Below are 20,425 nucleotides of genomic sequence, written 5' to 3' on the forward strand. Positions count from 1 at the left end.
TGGCGCAGGCAGGCAGGCTGACTGACTGACTGGCGCAGGCAGGCAGGCAGGCTGACTGACTGGCGCAGGCAGACTGACTGACTGACTGACTGACTGACTGGCGCAGGCAGACTGACTGACTGACTGACTGACTGACTGGCGCAGGCAGGCTGACTGACTGACTGACTGGCGCAGGCAGGCAGGCTAACTGACTGACTGACTGGCGCAGGCAGGCAGGCTGACTGACTGACTGGCGCAGGCAGGCAGGCTGACTGACTGACTGACTGGCGCAGGCTGACTGACTGACTGACTGACGCAGGCAGGCAGACTGACTGACGCAGGCAGGCAGACTGACTGACTGGCGCAGGCAGGCAGGCAGGCAGGCAGGCTGACTGACTGACTGACTGACTGGCGCAGGCAGGCAGGCTGACTGACTGACTGACTGACTGGCGCAGGCAGGCTGACTGGCGCAGGCAGGCAGGCAGGCTGACTGGCGCAGGCAGGCAGGCAGGCAGGCTGACTGACTGACTGACTGACTGACTGGCGCAGGCAGACTGACTGACTGACGCAGTCACACACATTTCAAGTTTAGTTGTATATACGGGATACACATGGTATACACCGTCCAACGGAAAGGCAGGCTGACTAGCGCAGGCAGGCAGGCTGACTGACTGACTGGCGCAGGCAGGCAGGCAGGCAGGCTGACTGACTGACTGACTGACTGGCGCAGGCTGACTGACTGACTGACTGGCGCAGGCAGGCAGGCAGGCAGGCTGACTGACTGACTGACACACATTTCAAGTTTAGTTGTATATACGGGATACACATGGTATACACCGTCCAACGGAAAGGCAGGCTGACTAGCGCAGGCAGGCAGGCTGACTGACTGACTGGCGCAGGCAGGCAGGCTGACTGACTGACTGACTGACTGACTGGCGCAGGCTGACTGACTGACTGACTGGCGCAGGCAGGCAGGCTGACTGACTGACTGACACACATTTCAAGTTTAGTTGTATATACGGGATACACATGGTATACACCGTCCAACGGAAAGCTTACTTGAAGGTTCCTTCTCGACAACAGTAAATTATAAAAGATAAAAATAGAACATAAGGTAAATGGCTCAGTAGAATAAAATAAACATTTTGCATAAGACAGAGTTAGAGACAGACAGACCAACCAATATAGTTAGACAGACCAGCTCTAGATTTGGATTCTTGTTGTGCTGTTTGTGTGTGTGTGTGTATGCAGCTTTCTCTCTCTGTGTGTGTGTGTGTGTGTGTGTGTGTGTGTGTGTGTGTAAACACACTCATCCGTGCTTCCCTCCCTCTGTCCTCTGCAGGAGGTGGTGCTGTACTGCCTGGAGAACCGTGTGTGTGAGGTGAACCACAGGGACTATGCAGGCTACTGTGCCCTCCACGAGGCCTGCGCCCGCGGCTGGCTCTCTATAGTCATACACCTGCTGGAGCACGGTGCCGACATCAACTGCAGCGCACAGGATGGTACTAGGTACACACACACACACACACACACACACACACACACACACACACAATGCAGTATACACACACACACTCAGATGCAGAAACACACACACACGCAGTGTTTTTCCTATTACATTAATGTGTGTGTGTGTGTCCAGGCCTCTGCATGACGCGGTGGAAAATGACCATCTGGACGTAGTGCGGGTGTTGCTGTCCTACGGGGCTGACCCTACCCTGGCTACCTACTCCGGCCGGGGTCTGCTCAAGATGACCCACAGCAACAGCATGGAGCGATTCCTCACTGGTCAGTCACTCACTACTATACTGCTGCTCTACCCCTCACACCCCTCACTGGTCAGTCACTAACTACAGTCGTGGCCAAAAGATTTGAGAATGACACAAATATACATTTTCACAAAGTTTGCTGCTTCAGTGTCTTTAGATATTTTTGTCAGATGTTACTATGGAATACTGAAGAAAATTACAAGCATTTCATAAGTGTCAAAGGCTTTTATTGACAATTACATGAAGTTGATGCAAAGAGTCAATATTTGCAGTGTTGACCCTTCTTTTTCAAAACCTCTGCAATCCGCCCTGGCATGCTGTCAATTAACTTCTGGGCCACATCCTGACTGATGGCAGCCCATTCTTGCTTAATCAATGCTTGGAGTTTGTCAGAATTTGTGGGTTTTTGTTTGTCCACCCGCCTCTTGAGGATTGACCACAAGTTCTCAATGGGATTAAGGTATGGGGAGTTTCCTGGCCATGGACCCAAAATATCCATGTTTTGTTCCCCGAGCCACTTAGTTATCACTTTTGCCTTATGGCAAGGTGCTCCATCATGCTGGAAAAGGCATTGTTCGTCACCAAACTGATGGTCTGGAGAAGTTGCTCTCTGAGGATATGTTGGTACCATTCTTTATTCATGGCTGTGTTCTTAGGCAAAATTGTGAGTGAGCCCACTCCCTTGGCTGAGAAGCAACCCCACACATGAATGGTCTCAGGATGCTTTACTGTTGGCATGACACAGGACTGATGGTAGCGCTCACCTTGTCTTCTCCGGACAAGCTTTTTTCCAGATTCCCCAAACAATCGGAAAGAGGATTCATCAGAGAAAATGACTTTACCCAGTCTTCAGCAGTCCAATCCCTGTACCTTTCGCAGAATATCAGTCTGTCCCTGATGTTTTTCCTGGAGAGAAGTGGCTTCTTTGCTGCCCTTCTTGACACAAGGCCATCCTCCAAAAGTCTTCGCCTCACTGTGTGTGCAGATGCACTCACACCTGCCTGCTGCCATTCCTGAGCAAGCTCTGTACTGGTGGCGCCCCGATCCCGCAGCTGAATCAACTTTAGGAGACGGTCCTGGCGCTTGCTGGACTTTCTTGGGCGCCCTGAAGCCTTCTTCACAACATTTGAACCACTCTCCTTGAAGTTCTTGATGATCCGACAAATGGTTGATTTAGGTGCAATCTTACTGGCAGCAATATCCTTGCCTGTGAAGCCCTTTCTGTGCAAAGCAATGATGACGGCACGTGTTTCCTTGCAGGTAACCATGGTTGACAGAGGACGAACAATGATTCCAAGCACCACCCTCCTTTTGAAAATTCCAGTCTGTTATTCGAACTCAATCAGCATGACAGAGTGATCTCCAGCCTTGTCCTCGTCAACACTCACACCTGTGTTAACGAGAGAATCACTGACATGATGTCAGCTGGTCCTTTTGTGGCAGGGCTGAATTGCAGTGGAAATTGTTTTTTGGGGATTCAGTTAATTTGCATGGCAAAGAGGGACTTTGCAATTAATTGCAATTCATCTAATCACTCTTCATAACATTCTGGAGTATATGCAAATTTCCATCATACAAACTGAGGCAGCAGACTTTGTCATTCTTAAATATTTTGGCCACGACTGTACTATACTGCTGCTCTACCCCTCACTGGTCAGTCACTAACTACTATACTATAACTACTGTACTATAACTACTGTACTATAACTACTATACTATAACTACTATACTGCTGCTCTACCCCTCACTGGTCAGTCACTAACTACTATACTATAACTACTGTACTATAACTACTATACTATAACTACTATACTATAATTACTATACTATAACTACTATACTGCTGCTCTACCCCTCACTGGTCAGTCACTAACTACTATACTATAACTACTGTACTATAACTACTGTACTATAACTACTATACTGTAACTACTATAACTACTATACTGCTGCTCTACCCCTCACTGGTCAGTCACTAACTACTATACTATAACTACTATACTGCTGCTCTACCCCTCACTGGTCAGTCACTAACTACTATACTATAACTACTATACTGCTGCTCTACCCCTCACTGGTCAGTCACTAACTACTATACTATAACTACTATACAATAACTACTATACTGCTGCTCTACCCCTCACTGGTCAGTCACTAACTACTATACTATAACTACTATACTGCTGCTCTACCCCTCACTGGTCAGTCACTAACTACTATACTATAACTACTATACTATAACTACTATACTGCTGCTCCCCCCTCACTGGTCAGTCACTAACTACTATACTATAACTACTATACTGCTGCTCTACCCCTCACTGGTCAGTCACTAACTACTATACTATAACTACTATACTATAACTACTATACTGCTGCTCCCCCCTCACTGGTCAGTCACTAACTACTATACTATAACTACTATACTGCTGCTCTAGCCCTCACTGGTCAGTCACTAACTACTATACTATAACTACTATACTGCTGCTCTACCCCTCACTGGTCAGTCACTAACTACTATACTATAACTACTATACTATAACTACTATACTGCTGCTCTACCCCTCACTGGTCAGTCACTAACTACTATACTATAACTACTATACTGCTGCTCTAGCCCTCACTGGTCAGTCACTAACTACTATACTATAACTACTATACTATAACTACTATACTATAACTACTATACTGCTGCTCTACCCCTCACTGGTCAGTCACTACCTACTATACTATAACTACTATACTGCTGCTCTACCCCTCACTGGTCAGTCACTAACTACTATACTATAACTACTATACTGCTGCTCTAGCCCTCACTGGTCAGTCACTAACTACTATACTATAACTACTATACTATAACTACTATACTGCTGCTCTAGCCCTCACTGGTCAGTCACTAACTACTATACTATAACTACTATACTGCTGCTCTACCCCTCACTGGTCAGTCACTAACTACTATACTATAACTACTATACTGCTGCTCTACCCCTCACTGGTCAGTCACTAACTACTATACTATAACTACTATACTATAACTACTATACTATAACTACTATACTGCTGCTCTACCCCTCACTGGTCAGTCACTAACTACTATACTATAAGTACTATACTGCTGCTCTACCCCTCACTGGTCAGTCACTAACTACTATACTATAACTACTATACTGCTGCTCTACCCCTCACTGGTCAGTCACTAACTACTATACTATAACTACTATACTGCTGCTCTACCCCTCACTGGTCAGTCACTAACTACTATACTATAACTACTATACTATAACTACTATACTGCTGCTCTACCCCTCACTGGTCAGTCACTAACTAATATACTATAACTACTATACTATAACTACTATACTGCTGCTCTACCCCTCACTGGTCAGTCACTAACTACTATACTATAACTACTATACTGCTGCTCTAGCCCTCACTGGTCAGTCACTAACTACTATACTATAACTACTATACTGCTGCTCTACCCCTCACTGGTCAGTCACTAACTACTATACTATAACTACTATACTGCTGCTCTACCCCTCACTGGTCAGTCACTAACTACTATACTATAACTACTATACTATAACTACTATACTGCTGCTCTACCCCTCACTGGTCAGTCTATAACTACTATACTATAACTACTATACTGCTGCTCTAGCCCTCACTGGTCAGTCACTAACTACTATACTATAACTACTATACTATAACTACTATACTGCTGCTCTACCCCTCACTGGTCAGTCACTAACTACTATACTATAACTACTATACTGCTGCTCTACCCCTCACTGGTCAGTCACTAACTACTATACTATAACTACTATACTGCTGCTCTACCCCTCACTGGTCAGTCACTAACTACTATACTATAACTACTATACTGCTGCTCTACCCCTCACTGGTCAGTCACCAACTACTATACTATAACTACTATACTGCTGCTCTACCCCTCACTGGTCAGTCACTAACTACTATACTATAACTACTATACTATAACTACTATACTGCTGCTCTACCCCTCACTGGTCAGTCACTAACTACTATACTATAACTACTATACTGCTGCTCTACCCCTCACTGGTAAGTCACTAACTACTATACTATAACTACTATACTATAACTACTATACTGCTGCTCTACCCCTCACTGGTAAGTCACTAACTACTATACTATAACTACTATACTATAACTACTATACTGCTGCTCTACCCCTCACTGGTCAGTCACTAACTACTATACTATAACTACTATACTGCTGCTCTACCCCTCACTGGTCAGTCACTAACTACTATACTATAACTACTATACTGCTGCTCTACCCCTCACTGGTCAGTCACTAACTACTATACTATAACTACTATACTGCTGCTCTACCCCTCACTGGTCAGTCACTAACTACTATACTATAACTACTATACTGCTGCTCTACCCCTCACAGGTCAGTCACTAACTACTATACTATAACTACTATACTGCTGCTCTACCACTCACACCCCTCACTGGTCAGTCACTCACTGCTATACTGTTGCTCTACCACTCACACCCCTCACTGGTCAGTCAGTCACTCACTGCTATACTGTTGCTCTACCACTCACACCCCTCACTGTGTCCCACTGTGCTTCTCATTCTCCATCTCAAAGCACTCTCCCTTGGTCTGCTTTTAAAAACCGTTCTCTCTCACAAACACACACATGCACACAGGCTGAAAACAGTCCCTTCTTCCACCCCTTTCCTTTCCCCAGACCACCTGTGTGAGGGGATTCAGTCGGTTGGGATGCATGCTCGCTCATCTGTCTGGTTACTTAGCAACGACCGATCTGTTTGCTTAGTGTATGTGCAGAAATGGGCTTCTCAGAACACGCTCACTCTAGAAAATAAAAAGTGTGTGTGTGTGAGACAAATGTGATCTCTGCTACAAACACATGGAGAATGAAAAGGAACCACACACTCCTTCACATAGCCGGTGGCGTCCATTTCTTTCTATCCGAACAATAAAACCCAATTACCTCAGATAGACAGCAGGCCTTGAGAGAGGAGAGGCATAGGGAGGGAGGGAGGGAGGGAGGGAGGGAGGGAGGGAGGGAGAGCTGGGGAAGGGTTTAGACGGAAAGATAGAGCGAGCGACAGAGATTGTGTGTGTTCCTCCCTCCACCTGGTCCCACTCATCTGGAGGTCGTTAATCCCGCCAAACACACGCCAGACACCCAACGCCTCAGTACTGGCACTCAGCCCAGCTCTTACTGGCTCTCTGTGTTTGCAGCTCTTACTGGCTCTCTCCCCTCCTCTCCCCCCACGTCAAGTATCCAGCAAGCAATGATGCAGTATAGACAGCCCCTCTCTCTCCCCTCCTCTCCCCCCACGTCAAGTATCCAGCCAGCAATGATGCAGTATAGACAGCCCCATCTCTACCAAAGCTGTGGCAGGCCCCTCATCTAACCTTGCTCGTCTCTCTCTCCCTTTCTCTCTCGCTCTCTCCCTTTCTCTCTCGCTCTCTCCCTTTCTCTCTCGCTCTCTCTCGCTCTCTCCCTTTCTCTCTCGCTCTCTCCCTTTCTCTCTCGCTCTCTCCCTTTCTCTCTCGCTCTCTCCCTTTCTCTCTCGCTCTCTCCCTTTCTCTCTCGCTCCCTCCCTTTCTCTCTCGCTCCCTCCCTTTCTCTCTCGCTCTCTCCCTTTCTCTCTCGCTCTCTCCCTTTCTCTCTCGCTCTCTCCCTTTCTCTCTCGCTCCCTCCCTTTCTCTCTCGCTCTCTCCCTTTCTCTCTCGCTCTCTCCCTTTCTCTCTCGCTCTCTCCCTTTCTCTCTCGCTCTCTCCCTTTCTCTCTCGCTCCCTCCCTTTCTCTCTCGCTCTCTCCCTTTCTCTCTCGCTCTCTCCCTTTCTCTCTCGCTCCCTCCCTTTCTCTCTCGCTTTCTCCTTTTCTCTCTCGCTCTCTCCCTTTCTCTCTCGCTCTCTCCCTTTCTCTCTCGCTCTCTCCCTTTCTCTCTCGCTCTCTCCCTTTCTCTCTCGCTCTCTCCCTTTCTCTCTCGCTCCCTCCCTTTCTCTCTCGCTCCCTCCCTTTCTCTCTCGCTCTCTCCCTTTCTCTCTCGCTCTCCCTTTCTCTCTCGCTCCCTCCCTTTCTCTCTCGCTCTATCCCTTTCTCTCTCGCTCTCTCCCTTTCTCTCTCGCTCTCTCCCTTTCTCTCTCGCTCTCTCCCTTTCTCTCTCGCTCTCTCCCTTTCTCTCTCGCTCCCCTCCCTTTCTCTCTCGCTTTCTCCTTTTCTTTCTCGCTTCCTCCCTTTCTCTCTCGCTTCCTCCCTTTCTCTCTCGCTTTCTCCTTTTCTCTTTCGCTTTCTCTCTCGCTTCCTCCCTTTCTCTCTCGCTTTCTCCTTTTCTCTCTCGCTTTCTCCTTTTCTCTCGCTTTCTCCTTTTCTCTCTCGCTTTCTCCTTTTCTCTCTCGCTTTCTCCTTTTCTCTCTCGCTTTCTCCTTTTCTCTCTCGCTCTCTTCCTTTCTCTCTCGCTTTCTCCTTTTCTCTCTCGCTTCCTCCCTTTCTCCCTCGCTTTCTCCCGTTCTCTCTCGCTTCCTCCCGTTCTCTCTCCCTTTCTCTCGCGCTTTCTCCCTCTCTCTCGCGCTTTCTCCCTCTCTCTCGCGCTTTCTCCCTCTCTCTCGCGCGCTTTCTCCCTCTCTCTCGCGCGCTTTCTCCCTCTCTCTCTCGCGCTTTCTCCCTCTCTCTCTCTCTCGCGCTTTCTCCCTCTCTCTCTCTCTCGCGCTTTCTCCCTCTCTCTCGCGCTTTCTCCCTCTCTCTCTCGCGCTTTCTCCCTCTCTCTCTCGCGCTTTCTCTCTCTCGCGCTTTCTCCCTCTTGCGCTTGCTCTCTCTCTCGCGTGCTCTTTCTCGCTCTTCCTCTCTCGCGCTTCCTCTCTCTCGCTCTCTCGCGCTTCCTCTCTCGCTCTCTCGCGCTTCCTCTCTCTCGCTCTCTCGCGCTTCCTCTCTCTCGCGCTTTCTCGCTCTCTCGCGCGCTTTCTCGCTGTCTCGCGCGCTTTCTCGCTGTCTCGCGCGCTTTCTCGCTGTCTCGCGCGCTTTCTCGCTGTCTCGCGCGCTTTCGCTCTTGCTCTATCGCTTTCGCTCTTGCTCTTGCTCTATCGCTTTCGCTCTTGCTCTATCGCTTTCGCGCTTTCTCTCTCGCTCTCGCGCTTTCTCTCGTGCTCTCTCTCTCTCTCGTGCTCTCTCTCTCGTGCTCTCTCTCTCGTGCTCTCTCTCTCGTGCTCTCTCTCTCGTGCTCTCTCTCTCATGCGCTCTCTCTCATGCGCTCTCTCTCTTTCTCTTCTCCCCGTAGATTATTTTGCTGACCTGCAGGGCCACTCTGATGACGACCCAGAGATCCACTGGGAATTCTATGGCAGTGCTGTGTGTGGTGAGTTTCGCTCTGTGTCTATTTGTGTGAGAGAGATTCCCATTGTGTGCAAAGAGATCAGCTATGTGTGTGTGTGTTCATTGTGTAATATAACTCTGTGTGCACTACCTTCAGAAAGTATTCATAACCCTTGACTTAATCCACATTTTGTTGTTACTGCCTGAATTCAAAATTGATTAAATAGATGTTTTTCTCACCCACTTAAAACACAATGACGAAGTGAAAACATGTTTTTACAAATTTTGCAAATGTCTGAAAATGAAATACAGAAATATCTCATACATACATTTCCAGTCAAATTTCGGGACACCTACTCATTCAAGGTTTTTTTTTTTTTATTTCAACTATTTTCTACATTGTAGAATAGTAAAAACATCAAAACTATGAAATAACATATGGAGTCATGTAGTAACCAAAAAAGTGTTAACATCTCTAGGGTAGGGGGCAGTATTTTGACGTCCGGATGAAAGGTGTGCCCGTAGTAAACTGCCTGCTACTCAGGCTCAGAAGGTAGGATATGCATATCATTAGTAGATTTGGATAGAAAACACTCTGAAGTTTCTAGAACTGTTTGAATGATGTCTGTGAGTATAACAGAACTCATATGGCAGGCAAAAACCTGAGAAAAATCCAACCAGGAAGTGTGGAAATCTGAGGTTTGTAGTTTTTCCAAGTGATTCCCTATCCAGTACACAGTGTCTGTGGGGTCATTTTGCACTTCCTTGACAAGATGTCAACAGTCTTTAGAATGTTGTTTCATGCTTCTACTATGAATAGGGAGAGAATAAGAGCTTCTGGAAGTAGCTGACAGAGAAAATGACATGAGCTCAGTGGCGCGCACTCACATGAGAGTTAGCTGTGTTTCTTTTCTTTTTTGAAGACAAAGGAATCGTCTGGTTGGAATATTATGGAAGATTTATGATAAAAACATCCTAAAGATTGATTCTATACATCGTTTGACATGTTTCTACAAACTGTAGTATAACTTTTTTGACTTTTCGTCTGGACTTAGTAAGCACGTGCCTTACATTTGGAGTAGTGGACTAAATGCGCGAACAAAATGGAGGTATTTGGACATAAAGATGAATTTTATCGAACAAAACTAACATTTATTCTGGAACTGGGATTCCTGGGAGTGCATTCCGATGAAGATCATCAAAGGTAAGTGAATATTTATAATGTAATTTTTGTCATTTCTGTTGACTTCAAAATGGCGGGTGTCTGTATGGCTTGTTCTGATATCTGAGCGCTGTACTCAGATTATTGCAAAATTTGCTTTCGCCGTAAAGCTTTTTTGAAATCTGACACAGCAGTTGCATTAAGGAGAAGTGTATCTATAATTCTTTGAATAGCTGTTGGATATTTTATCAACGTTTATGATGAGTATTTTTGTAAATTGATGTGCTCATTCACCGGAAGTTTTGGGAGGCAAAACATTTCTGAACATTACACGCCAATGTAAAATGGGGTTTTTGGATATAAATATGAACTTTATCGAGCAAAACATACATGTATTGTGTAACGTGAAGCCCTATGAGTGCCATCTGACGAAGATCATCAAAGGTTAGTGATTAACCTGTTATGGATAGGGGGCAGTATTTTCACGGCCGGATAAAAAACGTACCCGATTTAATCTGTTTATTACTCCTGCCCAGAAACTAGAATATGCATATAATTGTTTGATTTGGATAGAAAACACCCTAAAGTTTCTAAAACTGTTTGAATGGCTCAGTTGGTAGAGCATGGTGTGTGCAACGCCAGGGTTGTGGGTTCGATTCCCACGGGGGGCCAGTACAAAAAAATGCATGAAATGAAATGTATTCATTACTGTAAGTCGCTCTGGATAAGAGCGTCTGCTAAATGACTAAAATGCAAAATGTAAGATTCCAAACAGGAAGTGCCCTCTCTGACCATTTCTTGGCCTTCTTTATTGAAAACAGAGTATCTCTGCTGTAACGTGACACTTTCTAAGGCTCTCAGAAGGCGCCAGAACGTTGAATGATGACTTTGCAGTCCCAGGCTGAAAAACAGTAGCGCATTTGGATAGTGGTCGATCTGAGAACAATGAGACGGGTGCGCGCGTGCACGTGAAGAGTCCATTTTAGATTATCAGTCTTTGAACGAAAACAACGACTCCCAGTTGGAATATTATCGCTATTTTACAAGAAAATCGCATAAAAATTTATTTTAAACAGCGTTTGACATGCTTCGAAGTACGGTAATGGAATATTTTGACATTTTTTGTCACGATACGCGTCCGCGCGTCACCCTTCGTTACCCTTCGGATAGTGTCTTGAACGCACGAACAAAACGCCGCTATTTGGATATAACTATGGATTATTTGGAACCAAACAAACATTTGTTGTTGAAGTAGAAGTCCTGGGAGTGCATTCTGATGAAGAACAGCAAAGGCAATAACATTTTTCTTATAGTAAATCTGAGTTTGGTGAGTACCAAACTTGGTGGGTGTCAAAATAGCTAGCCTGTGATGGCCGGGCTATCTACTCAGAATATTGCAAAATGTGCTTTCACCGAAAAGCTATTTTAAAATCGGACACCGCGATTGCATAAAGGAGTTCTGTATCTATAATTCTTAAAATAATTATGTTTTTTGTGAACGTTTATCGTGAGTAATTTAGTAAATTCACCGGAAGTGTTCGGTGGGAATGCTAGTTCTGAACGTCACATGCTAATGTAAAAAGCTAGTTTTTGATATAAATATGAACTTGATTGAACAAAACATGCATGTATTGTATAACATAATGTCCTAGGAGTGCCATCTGATGAAGATCATCAAAGGTTAGTGCTGCATTTAGCTGTGGTTTTGTTTTTTGTGACATTATATGCTAGCTTGAAAAATGGGTGTCTGATTATTTCTGGCTGGGTACTCTCCTGACATAATCTAATGTTTTGCTTTCGTTGTAAAGCCTTTTTGAAATCGGACAGTGTGGTTAGATAAAGCAGAGTCTTGTCTTTAAAATGCTGTAAAATAGTCATATGTTTGAAAAATTGAAGTTTTCGGATTTTCGAGGAGTTTGTATTTCGCACCACGCCCTATCATTGGATATTGGAGCGGTGTTCCGCTAGCGGAACGTCTAGATGTAAGAGGTTAATTTTAGCTGTATTTCTGTTTTTTGTGACTCCTCTCCTTGCTTGGAAAATGGCTGTGTGGTTTTTCTTGTCTCGGCGCTGTCCTAACATAATCTAATGTTATGCTTTCGCCGTAAAGCCTTTTTGAAATCGGACAATGTGGTTGGATTAACAAGAAGTGTATCTTTAAAATGGGATATAATAGTTGTATGTTTGAGAAATTTGAATTATGACATTTTTGTTGTTTTGAATTTGCCGCCCTGCTATTTCACTGGCTGTTGAATAGTGTGTCCCGCGAGAGGTTAAACAAATCCAAAATATATGTTATATTTTAGGTTCTTCAAAGTAGCCACCATTTGCCTTGATGACAGCTTTGCACACTCTTGGCATTCTCTCAACCAGCAACACCTGGAATGTTTTTCAAATCAAATTTGATTGGTAACATACACATGGTTCGCAGATGTTAATGCGAGTGTAGCATAATGCTTGTGTTTCTAGTTCCGACCATGCAGTAATATCTAACAAGTAATCTAACAAGTTCACAACAACTACCTTATACACACACAAGTGTAAAAGAATGAATAAGAATATGTATGTATAAATATATGGATGAGAGATGGCGGAATGGCATAGGCAAGATGCAGTGGATGGTATATAGTACAGAATATACATATGAGATGAGTAATGTAAGGTATGTAAACATTATATAAAGTGGCATTGTTTAAAGTGACTAGTGATACATGTATTACATCCAATGTTTTATTATTAAAGTGGCTAGAGATTTGAGTCAGTATGTTGGCAGCAGCCACTTAAAGTTAGTGATGGCTATTTAACAGTCTGATGGCCTTGAGATAGAATCTGTTTTTCAGTCTTTCAGTCCCAGCTTTGATGTACCTGTACTGACCTCGCCTTCTGGATGATAGCGGGGTGAACAGGCAGTGGCTCGAGTGGTTGTTGTCTTGGTGATCTTTTTGGTCTTCCTGTGACATCGGGTGGTGTAGGTGTCCTGGAGGGCAGGTAGTTTGCCCCCGGTGATGCGTTGTGCAGACCTCACTACCCTCTGGAGAGCCTTGCGGTTGTGTGCAGAGCAGTTGCAGTACAGGCGGTGATACAGCCCAACAGGATGCTCTCGATTGTGCATCTGTAAAAGTTTGTTAGTGTTTTTGGTGACAAGTCAAATTTCTTCAGCCTCTTGAGGTTGAAGAGGCACTGTTGAGCCTTTTTCACCATAGGTATTACATAGGTATTCCTCTTTTCCAGATGGGTTAGGGCAGTGTGATTGCGATTGCGTCATCTGTGGACTTATTGGAGTGGGTCTAGGGTATCAGGTAGGGTGGAGGTGATATGATCCTTGACTGGTCTCTCAAAGCACTTCATGATGACAGAAGTGAGTGCTACGGGGCGATAGTCATTTAGCTCAGTTACCTTAGCTTTCTTGGGAACAGGAACAATGGTGGCCCTCTTGAAGCATGTGGGAACAGCAGATTGGGTTAGGGATTGATTGAATATGTTCGTAAACACACCAGCCAGCTGGTCTGCGCATGCTCTGAGTACGCGTCTAGGGATGCCGTCTGGGCCGGCAGCCTTGCGAGGGTTAACACGTTTAAATGTTTTACTCACGTTTGCTGCGGTGAAGGAGAGTCCACAGGTTTTGGTAGCGGGCCGTGTCAGTGGCACTGTATTGTCCTCAAAGCGAGCAAAGAAGTTGTTTAGTTTGTCTGGGAGCAAGACATCGGTGGCCGCGACGGGGCTGGTTTTGTTTTTGTAATCCGTGATTGACTGTAGACCCTGCCACATACGTCTCGTGTCTGAGCCGTTGAATTGTGACTCTACTTTGTCTCTATACTGACGCTTAGCTTGTTTGATTGCCTTGTAGAGGGAATAGCTACACTGTTTTTATTTGGTCATGTTTCCGGTCACCTTGCCCTGAATAAAAGCAGTGGTTTGCGCTTTCAGTTTTGCTCGAATGCTGCCATCAATCCACGGCTTCTGGTTGGGGAAGGTTTTAATTGTCGCCGTGGATACAACATCACTAATGCACTTGCTAATAAAGTCACTCACCGAATCAGCGTGTCCATCAATGTTGTTGTTCGGCGCTATCCGGAACATATCCCATTCCACGTGATTGAAGCAATCTTGAAGGGTGGAATCAGATTGGTCGGACCAGCGTTGAACAGACCTGAGCACGGGCATTTCCTGTTTTAGTTTGTCTATAGGCTGGGAGCAACAAAATTGAGTCGTGCTTTCAGATTTGCCGAAAGGAGGGCGGGGCAGGGCTTTGTATGCGTCATGGAAGTTAAATTCGGGATCATTGTTCATCTTTCCAGCCCGGGTCGCGCATTCGATATGCTGATAACGTTTAGGGAGCCATGTTTTCATATTAGCCTTTGTTAAAATCCCCCAGCTACAATAAATGCAGCCTCAGGATATGTGGTTTCCAGTTTACATAGAGTCCAGTTGAGGTGTCTGCTTGGCGGGGATGTACACGACTGTAATTATAATCAAAGAGAATTCTCTTGGAAGATAATGGGGTTGGAATTTGATTGTAAGGATTTCTAGGTCAGGTGAACAAAATGACTTGAGTTCCTGTATGTTGTTATGATCACACCATGACTCGTTAATCATAAGGCATACACCCCCACCCTTCTTACCAGAGAGATGTTTGTTTCTGTCGGCGAAATGCGTGAAGTAACCAGGTGGCTGTACCGACTCTGATAACGTATCCTGAGTGAGCCATGTTTCCGTGAAACAGAAAATGTTACAATCTCTTATGTCTCTCTGGAAGGCAACCCTTCCTCGGATTTCGTCTACCTTGATGTCAAGAGACTAGACATTGGTTAGCAGTATACTCGGGAGCGGTGGGCGATGTGCCCGTCTATGGAGCCTGACCAGAAGACCGCTCCGTCTGCCCCTTCTGCAGCGCCATTGTTTTGGGTCGTTTTCCAGCAGTCTTGAAGAAGTTCCCACATATGCTGAGCACTTGTTGGCTGCTTTTCCTTCACTCTGTGTTCCAACTAATCCCAAACCATCTCAATTGGGTTGAGGTCGGGTGATTGTGGAGGCCAGGTCATCCGATGCAGCACTCCATCTCTCTATTTCTTGGTCAAATAGCCCTTACACAGCTGAAGGTGTGTTTTGGGTCATTGTCCTGTTGAAAAACAAATGATTGTCTCACTAAGCGCAAACCAGATGGGATGCCGTTTCGCTGCAGGATGCTGTGGTAGCCATGCTGGTTAAGTGTGCCTTGAATTATAAATAAATCACAGACAGTGTCACCAGCAAAGCACCATCACACCACCACCTCCGTGCTTCACGGTGGGAACCACACATGCAGAAATCATCCTTTCGCCAACTCTGTGTCTCACAAAGACATGGCTGTTGGGACCAAAAATCTCACATTTGGACCCATCAGACCAAAGCACAGATTTCCAATGTCAATTGCTTATGTTTTTTGGCCCAAGCAAGTCTCTTCTTATTATTGGTGTCCTTTAGTAGTGGTTTCTTTGCAGCAATTTGACCATGAAGGACTGATTCACGCAGTCTCCTCTGAACAGTTGATGTTGATGTTGAGATGTGTCTTTTACTTGAACTCTGTGAAGCATTTATTTGGGCTGCAATCTGAGGTGCAGTTAACTCTAATGAATGTATCCTCTGCAGCAGAGGTAACTCATGAGAGCCAGTTTCATCATAATGCTTGATGGTTTTTGCAAATGCACTTGAAGAAACTTTCAAAGTTCTTGAAATTATCCAGATTGACTGACCTTCATGTCTTAAAGTAATGATGGACTGTCATTTCTCTTTGCTTATTTGAGCATAATATGGACTTGGTCTCCTTCCAAATAGGGCTATCTTCTGTATACCACTCCTACCTTGTCACAACACAACTGATTGGCTCAAACGCATTAAGAAGGAACGAAATTCCACATATTAAACTTTACCAATGCACGCCTTAATTGAAATGCATTCTAGGTGACTACCTAATGAAGCTGGTTGAGAGAATGCCAAGAGTGTGCAAAACTGACAAGGCAAAGGGTGGCTACTTTAAAGAATATAAAATATATTTTGATTTGTTTAACACTTTTTGGTTATTACGTGATTCCATATGTGTTATTTCATAGTTTTGATGTCTTCACTATTATTCTACAGGGTAGAAAATAGTCAAAATAAAAACCCTTGAATGAGTAGGTGTGTCTAAACGTTTGACTGGTACTGTAAGTATTTGTCAGGTAGTCTAGTGGTTAGAGCGTTGGACTAGTAACCGAAAGGTTTGAAAATTGAATCCCCGAGCTGACAAGGTAAAAATCTGCCGTTCTACCCCTGAACAAGGCAGTTAAGCCACTGTTCCTAGGCCGTCATTGAAAATAAGAATTGGTTCTTAACTGACTTGCCTGGTTAACTAAAGGTAAAATGAAAAAATTCACACCCCTTAGTCAATACATGTTAGAATCACCTTTGGCAGTGATTACAGCTGTGAGTCTTTTTGGTTAAGTCTACGAGCTTTGCGCACCTGCATTGTACAATATTTGCATATTATTATTTTGATCATTTAACTTCCTGATTTTGAATTTTAGGACCCCGTTAGGTATAAACAAAAATATACACTACCGTTCAAAAGCTTGGGGTCACATAGAAATGTCCTTGTTTTTGAAAGAAAAGCTAATTTTATGTCAATTAAAATAACATCAAATTGATCAGAAATACAGTGTAGACATTGCTAATGTTGTAAATGACTATTGTAGCTGGAAACGGCAGAATTGTTATGGAAAATCTACGTGGGCGTACAGAGGCTCATTATCAGCAACCATCACTCCTGTGTTCCAATGGCACGTTGTTAGCTAATCCAAGTTTATCATTTTAAAAGGCTAATTGATCATTAGAAAACCCTTTTGCAATTATGTTAGCACAGCTGAAAACTTGTGCTGATTAAAGAAGCAATAAAACTGTCCTTCCTTAGACAAGTTGAGTATCTGGAGCATCATAATTTGTGGGTTCGATTACAGGCTCAAATGGCCTAGAAACAAAGGACTTTCTTCTGAAACTCATCAGGCTATTCTTGTTCTGAGAAATTAAGGCTATTCCATGTGAGAAATTGCCAAGAAACTGAAGATCTCTTACAACGCTGTGTACTACTCCCTTCACAGAACAGCGCAAACTGGATCTAACCAGAACAGAAAGAGGAGTGGGAGGCCCCGGTGCACAACTGAGCAAGAGGACAAGTACATTAGAGTGTCTAGTTTGAGAAACAGACACCGCACAAGTCCTCAACTGGCAGCTTCATTAAATAGAACCCGCAAAACACCAGTCTGAACGTCAACAGTGAATAGGCGAGTCCGAGATGCTGGCCTTCTAGGCAGAGTTCCTGTGTCTGTGTTCTTTTGCCCATCTTAATCTTTTCTTTTTATGGTCCAGTCTGAGATATGGCTTTTTCTTTGCAACTCTGCCTAGAAAGCCAGCATCCCAGAGTCGCCTCTTCACTGTTGACGTTGAGACTGGTGTTTTGACTTATTTACTCCTGACTGTATTTAGTCTTGACATAACAAAGGTGTTGAATATTTATTGACCCAAGACATTTTTCAGCTTTTCATTTTTAAATTCATTTGTACAAAATTCTAAAACCTAATTCCACTTTGGCATGATGGGGCATTGTGTGTATGCCACTGACACAGCATCTCATGCTGTAACACAACAACATGTGGAAAAGTTAAGGGCTGTGAATACTTTGAGTCATTGGAAGAGGGCAGTGGACTTGTGTTATTCTAACTGTGTATCCCTTTCTCCATGTCTCAGAGTCCTTAGAGGAGGGCAGTGTGTGTAACATGCTGGCGGATCCCCCAGGGCCAGAGGAAGATGATGAGGACAGGAGGGAGCTCTTTGAGTTTGAGTTCTCCAACCAACCCCTCCTCCCCTGCTACAACATCCAGGTGTCCTTGTTGCAGGGGTGAGTGTATATATATATATATACACACACACACACACACACACACACACACACACACACACACAGAGAGAGAGAAATCAATATGATTGGATAGAAGGAGGGAAAGAGGAGTACAGAATGAGAGAGTGAGATGAAAGTGACAGATAATAAACCAATACCATTTCTTCATCTCTTGTGTGTGTAAATCCTTGCGGTCCCGAATCCTCTTCCCACCCCCCAGGTCCAGGAACTGGCTTCTCCTCTCAGATGTTCTCCGGAAGCTGCGGATGTCGGCCCATTCCTTCCGCTCCTCCTTCCCCCACATGAAGGTGGTGACAATGTCCGAGGCAGAGTTTTACCGCCAGGCCTCCCTCTCCCAGCTCTTCTCCTGCCCAGACGAGCTGGAGGGCTTCCAGCCAGACAGCAAGGAGCTGCTGGACCTGGTGGAGGGGAGTGCTGAGCTGGCTGCTCTGCTGGGATCCACCCTGGAGTGCCTGGATGACCGCTGGGACGAACCCCTGGAGGCTCACGTTAATGCTAAGGCTAATGTTAATGGGAACATTAGGGCTAATGCTAACGCTAAGACTAACACTAAGACTAATGGTAACGCTAATTTTAAAGCTAACGCTAACAGGAGGTTGTTATCCCTGACCCTGAACTTTGACTCTGATTTCTGAATCCCTACTCTACAGTGGGGGTCTACGATAGGTGAATGAGTAAGACCCCTGCCCTGAGATGAACTCCTGCTCTGGACCGGTGGACTGTATGGACGAACGGACAGACAGAGCAGCAGAGACCTGAATGTGTCTGGACATCAAGCGAAGATGAAGAGGCGACTGTAAATTAACAATTGTCTTATTTTTTATACATGTATTAATATAAGTATAAATATATCTGGAAATGTTATCTTGATTTCTCTCCTGCAATTGTGTGGTTGTGTTATCATGACTGGAAGGTTGTGTGTATGTGTGTTAAACAGTATAATATATATATGTGTGTGTGTGTGTGTGTGTCAGTTTATATGCCATAGTGTGTGTCTGAGCACTGAGGCAGCGCTTTTGAATGTCACATTTTTTGTTCATAGGAAGCACATGATGAGGATCAGTTGTATAGTTTTTTGTTCTCCTCAGACAGAGTTAGCACTCTAATCACCCTCAGGGGCTGTTTTGTACCTGTGTTCAATCTGCTTCTCATTTGGTCTCTAATTTCACTTGCAAAACTGAGGAGATGTGTTTTTGTATAATATTAAAGGTTTAAAGATGAGAAGATATTCGCCCTTCGGTACAGAACTTGTACATAACAGGGTGGCTATTGCAGTACAGTAACAGTTATACTATGTTTTTTTTGTAATTAAAATATTTCATTTGTATTTATATTTTGCCAGCAAAATTATCAAAATAAATCTTAACATTTGCAAGAAAGTTTATCTAAGTGTTATGCTCCACATTTTGTAATTACTATTGAAGGGTTTACATGGACCTAGCTAATCTTTGAACATTAGGCACATTCTGGCTTTTCAAGACCAAATCTGTCTAGCCTGGACCTACGAAGACATCCAGACAGTTAGTGCAAATCCAAAATTGGTCTACTTCAATATTTCATCTGTACACTACATTACCTATATACAGGAGCTACTTGTTTAGCTCCCGAGTGGCGCAGCGGTTTAGGAACTGCATCTCAGGTTCGAATCCAGGCTGTATCACAACCGGCCGTGATTGGGAGTCCCATAGGGCGGCGCACAATTGGCTCGGCATCGTCCGGGTTTGGCCGGCATAGGCCGTTATTCTAAATAAGAATTTGTTCTTAACTGACTTGCCTAGTTAAATAAAGATTAAAATAGTGTAGCTAGGCTGTTCTGAGCCACATCCTGAATGCTCAACAATAAGGGGTTGGAGGGGAGAAACAGTAGCCTACTCAAGTAAACTCAAACTCCCTCAAGCCAAATGAAGCCAACAAAGTAAAACACACAGCATACTGTTTGCTATGGATAATCACACAGCTTTGGGGGGAGCACTGCTGCTACCTCGCTCTCAAACCAAGGTGCTTGAATTGAGGAGCAAACTGAAGTAGAGGATATTCAGCAACTCTTGGAGGACAATGGAAGTAAATGCAAAAAGCTTGTTTATTGTTAAAAGTGAAAACACACCGCATGGCGCCGACAGATGGTCACCTCATTTCAGGTCCTTCGAAAACTATGCAGTAATTAGTTTAAAGTTTTATTTCTGACATTGTTAGCCCAGAAAACCTCAAGTGTTATTACATACAGCCAGGAATAACTATTGGA

The 20,425-nt window shown here is 44.5% G+C and overlaps 1 protein-coding gene across 1 annotated transcript in view; it reads left to right on the top strand.

Annotated features, from left to right (window-relative positions):
• Positions 1 to 19,567, top strand: part of LOC106586712 (BCL-6 corepressor) — a 96,288-nt gene extending 76,721 nt beyond the window's left edge. Inside the window, exons 10-14 of the mRNA XM_082969238.1 lie at positions 1,322 to 1,488; positions 1,622 to 1,767; positions 9,057 to 9,134; positions 18,012 to 18,162; positions 18,383 to 19,567. Of these exons, the coding sequence (XP_082825364.1) occupies positions 1,322 to 1,488; positions 1,622 to 1,767; positions 9,057 to 9,134; positions 18,012 to 18,162; positions 18,383 to 18,818 (978 nt within the window). The 3' untranslated portion in view covers positions 18,819 to 19,567. The remainder of the gene's footprint in view (positions 1 to 1,321; positions 1,489 to 1,621; positions 1,768 to 9,056; positions 9,135 to 18,011; positions 18,163 to 18,382) is intronic.
• Positions 19,568 to 20,425: the final 858 nt, after the last annotated feature.

The sequence above is a fragment of the Salmo salar genome, chromosome 25, assembly GCF_965601325.2.
Source record: "Salmo salar chromosome 25, fSalSal1, whole genome shotgun sequence".
Lineage (NCBI taxonomy): Eukaryota > Metazoa > Chordata > Actinopteri > Salmoniformes > Salmonidae > Salmo > Salmo salar.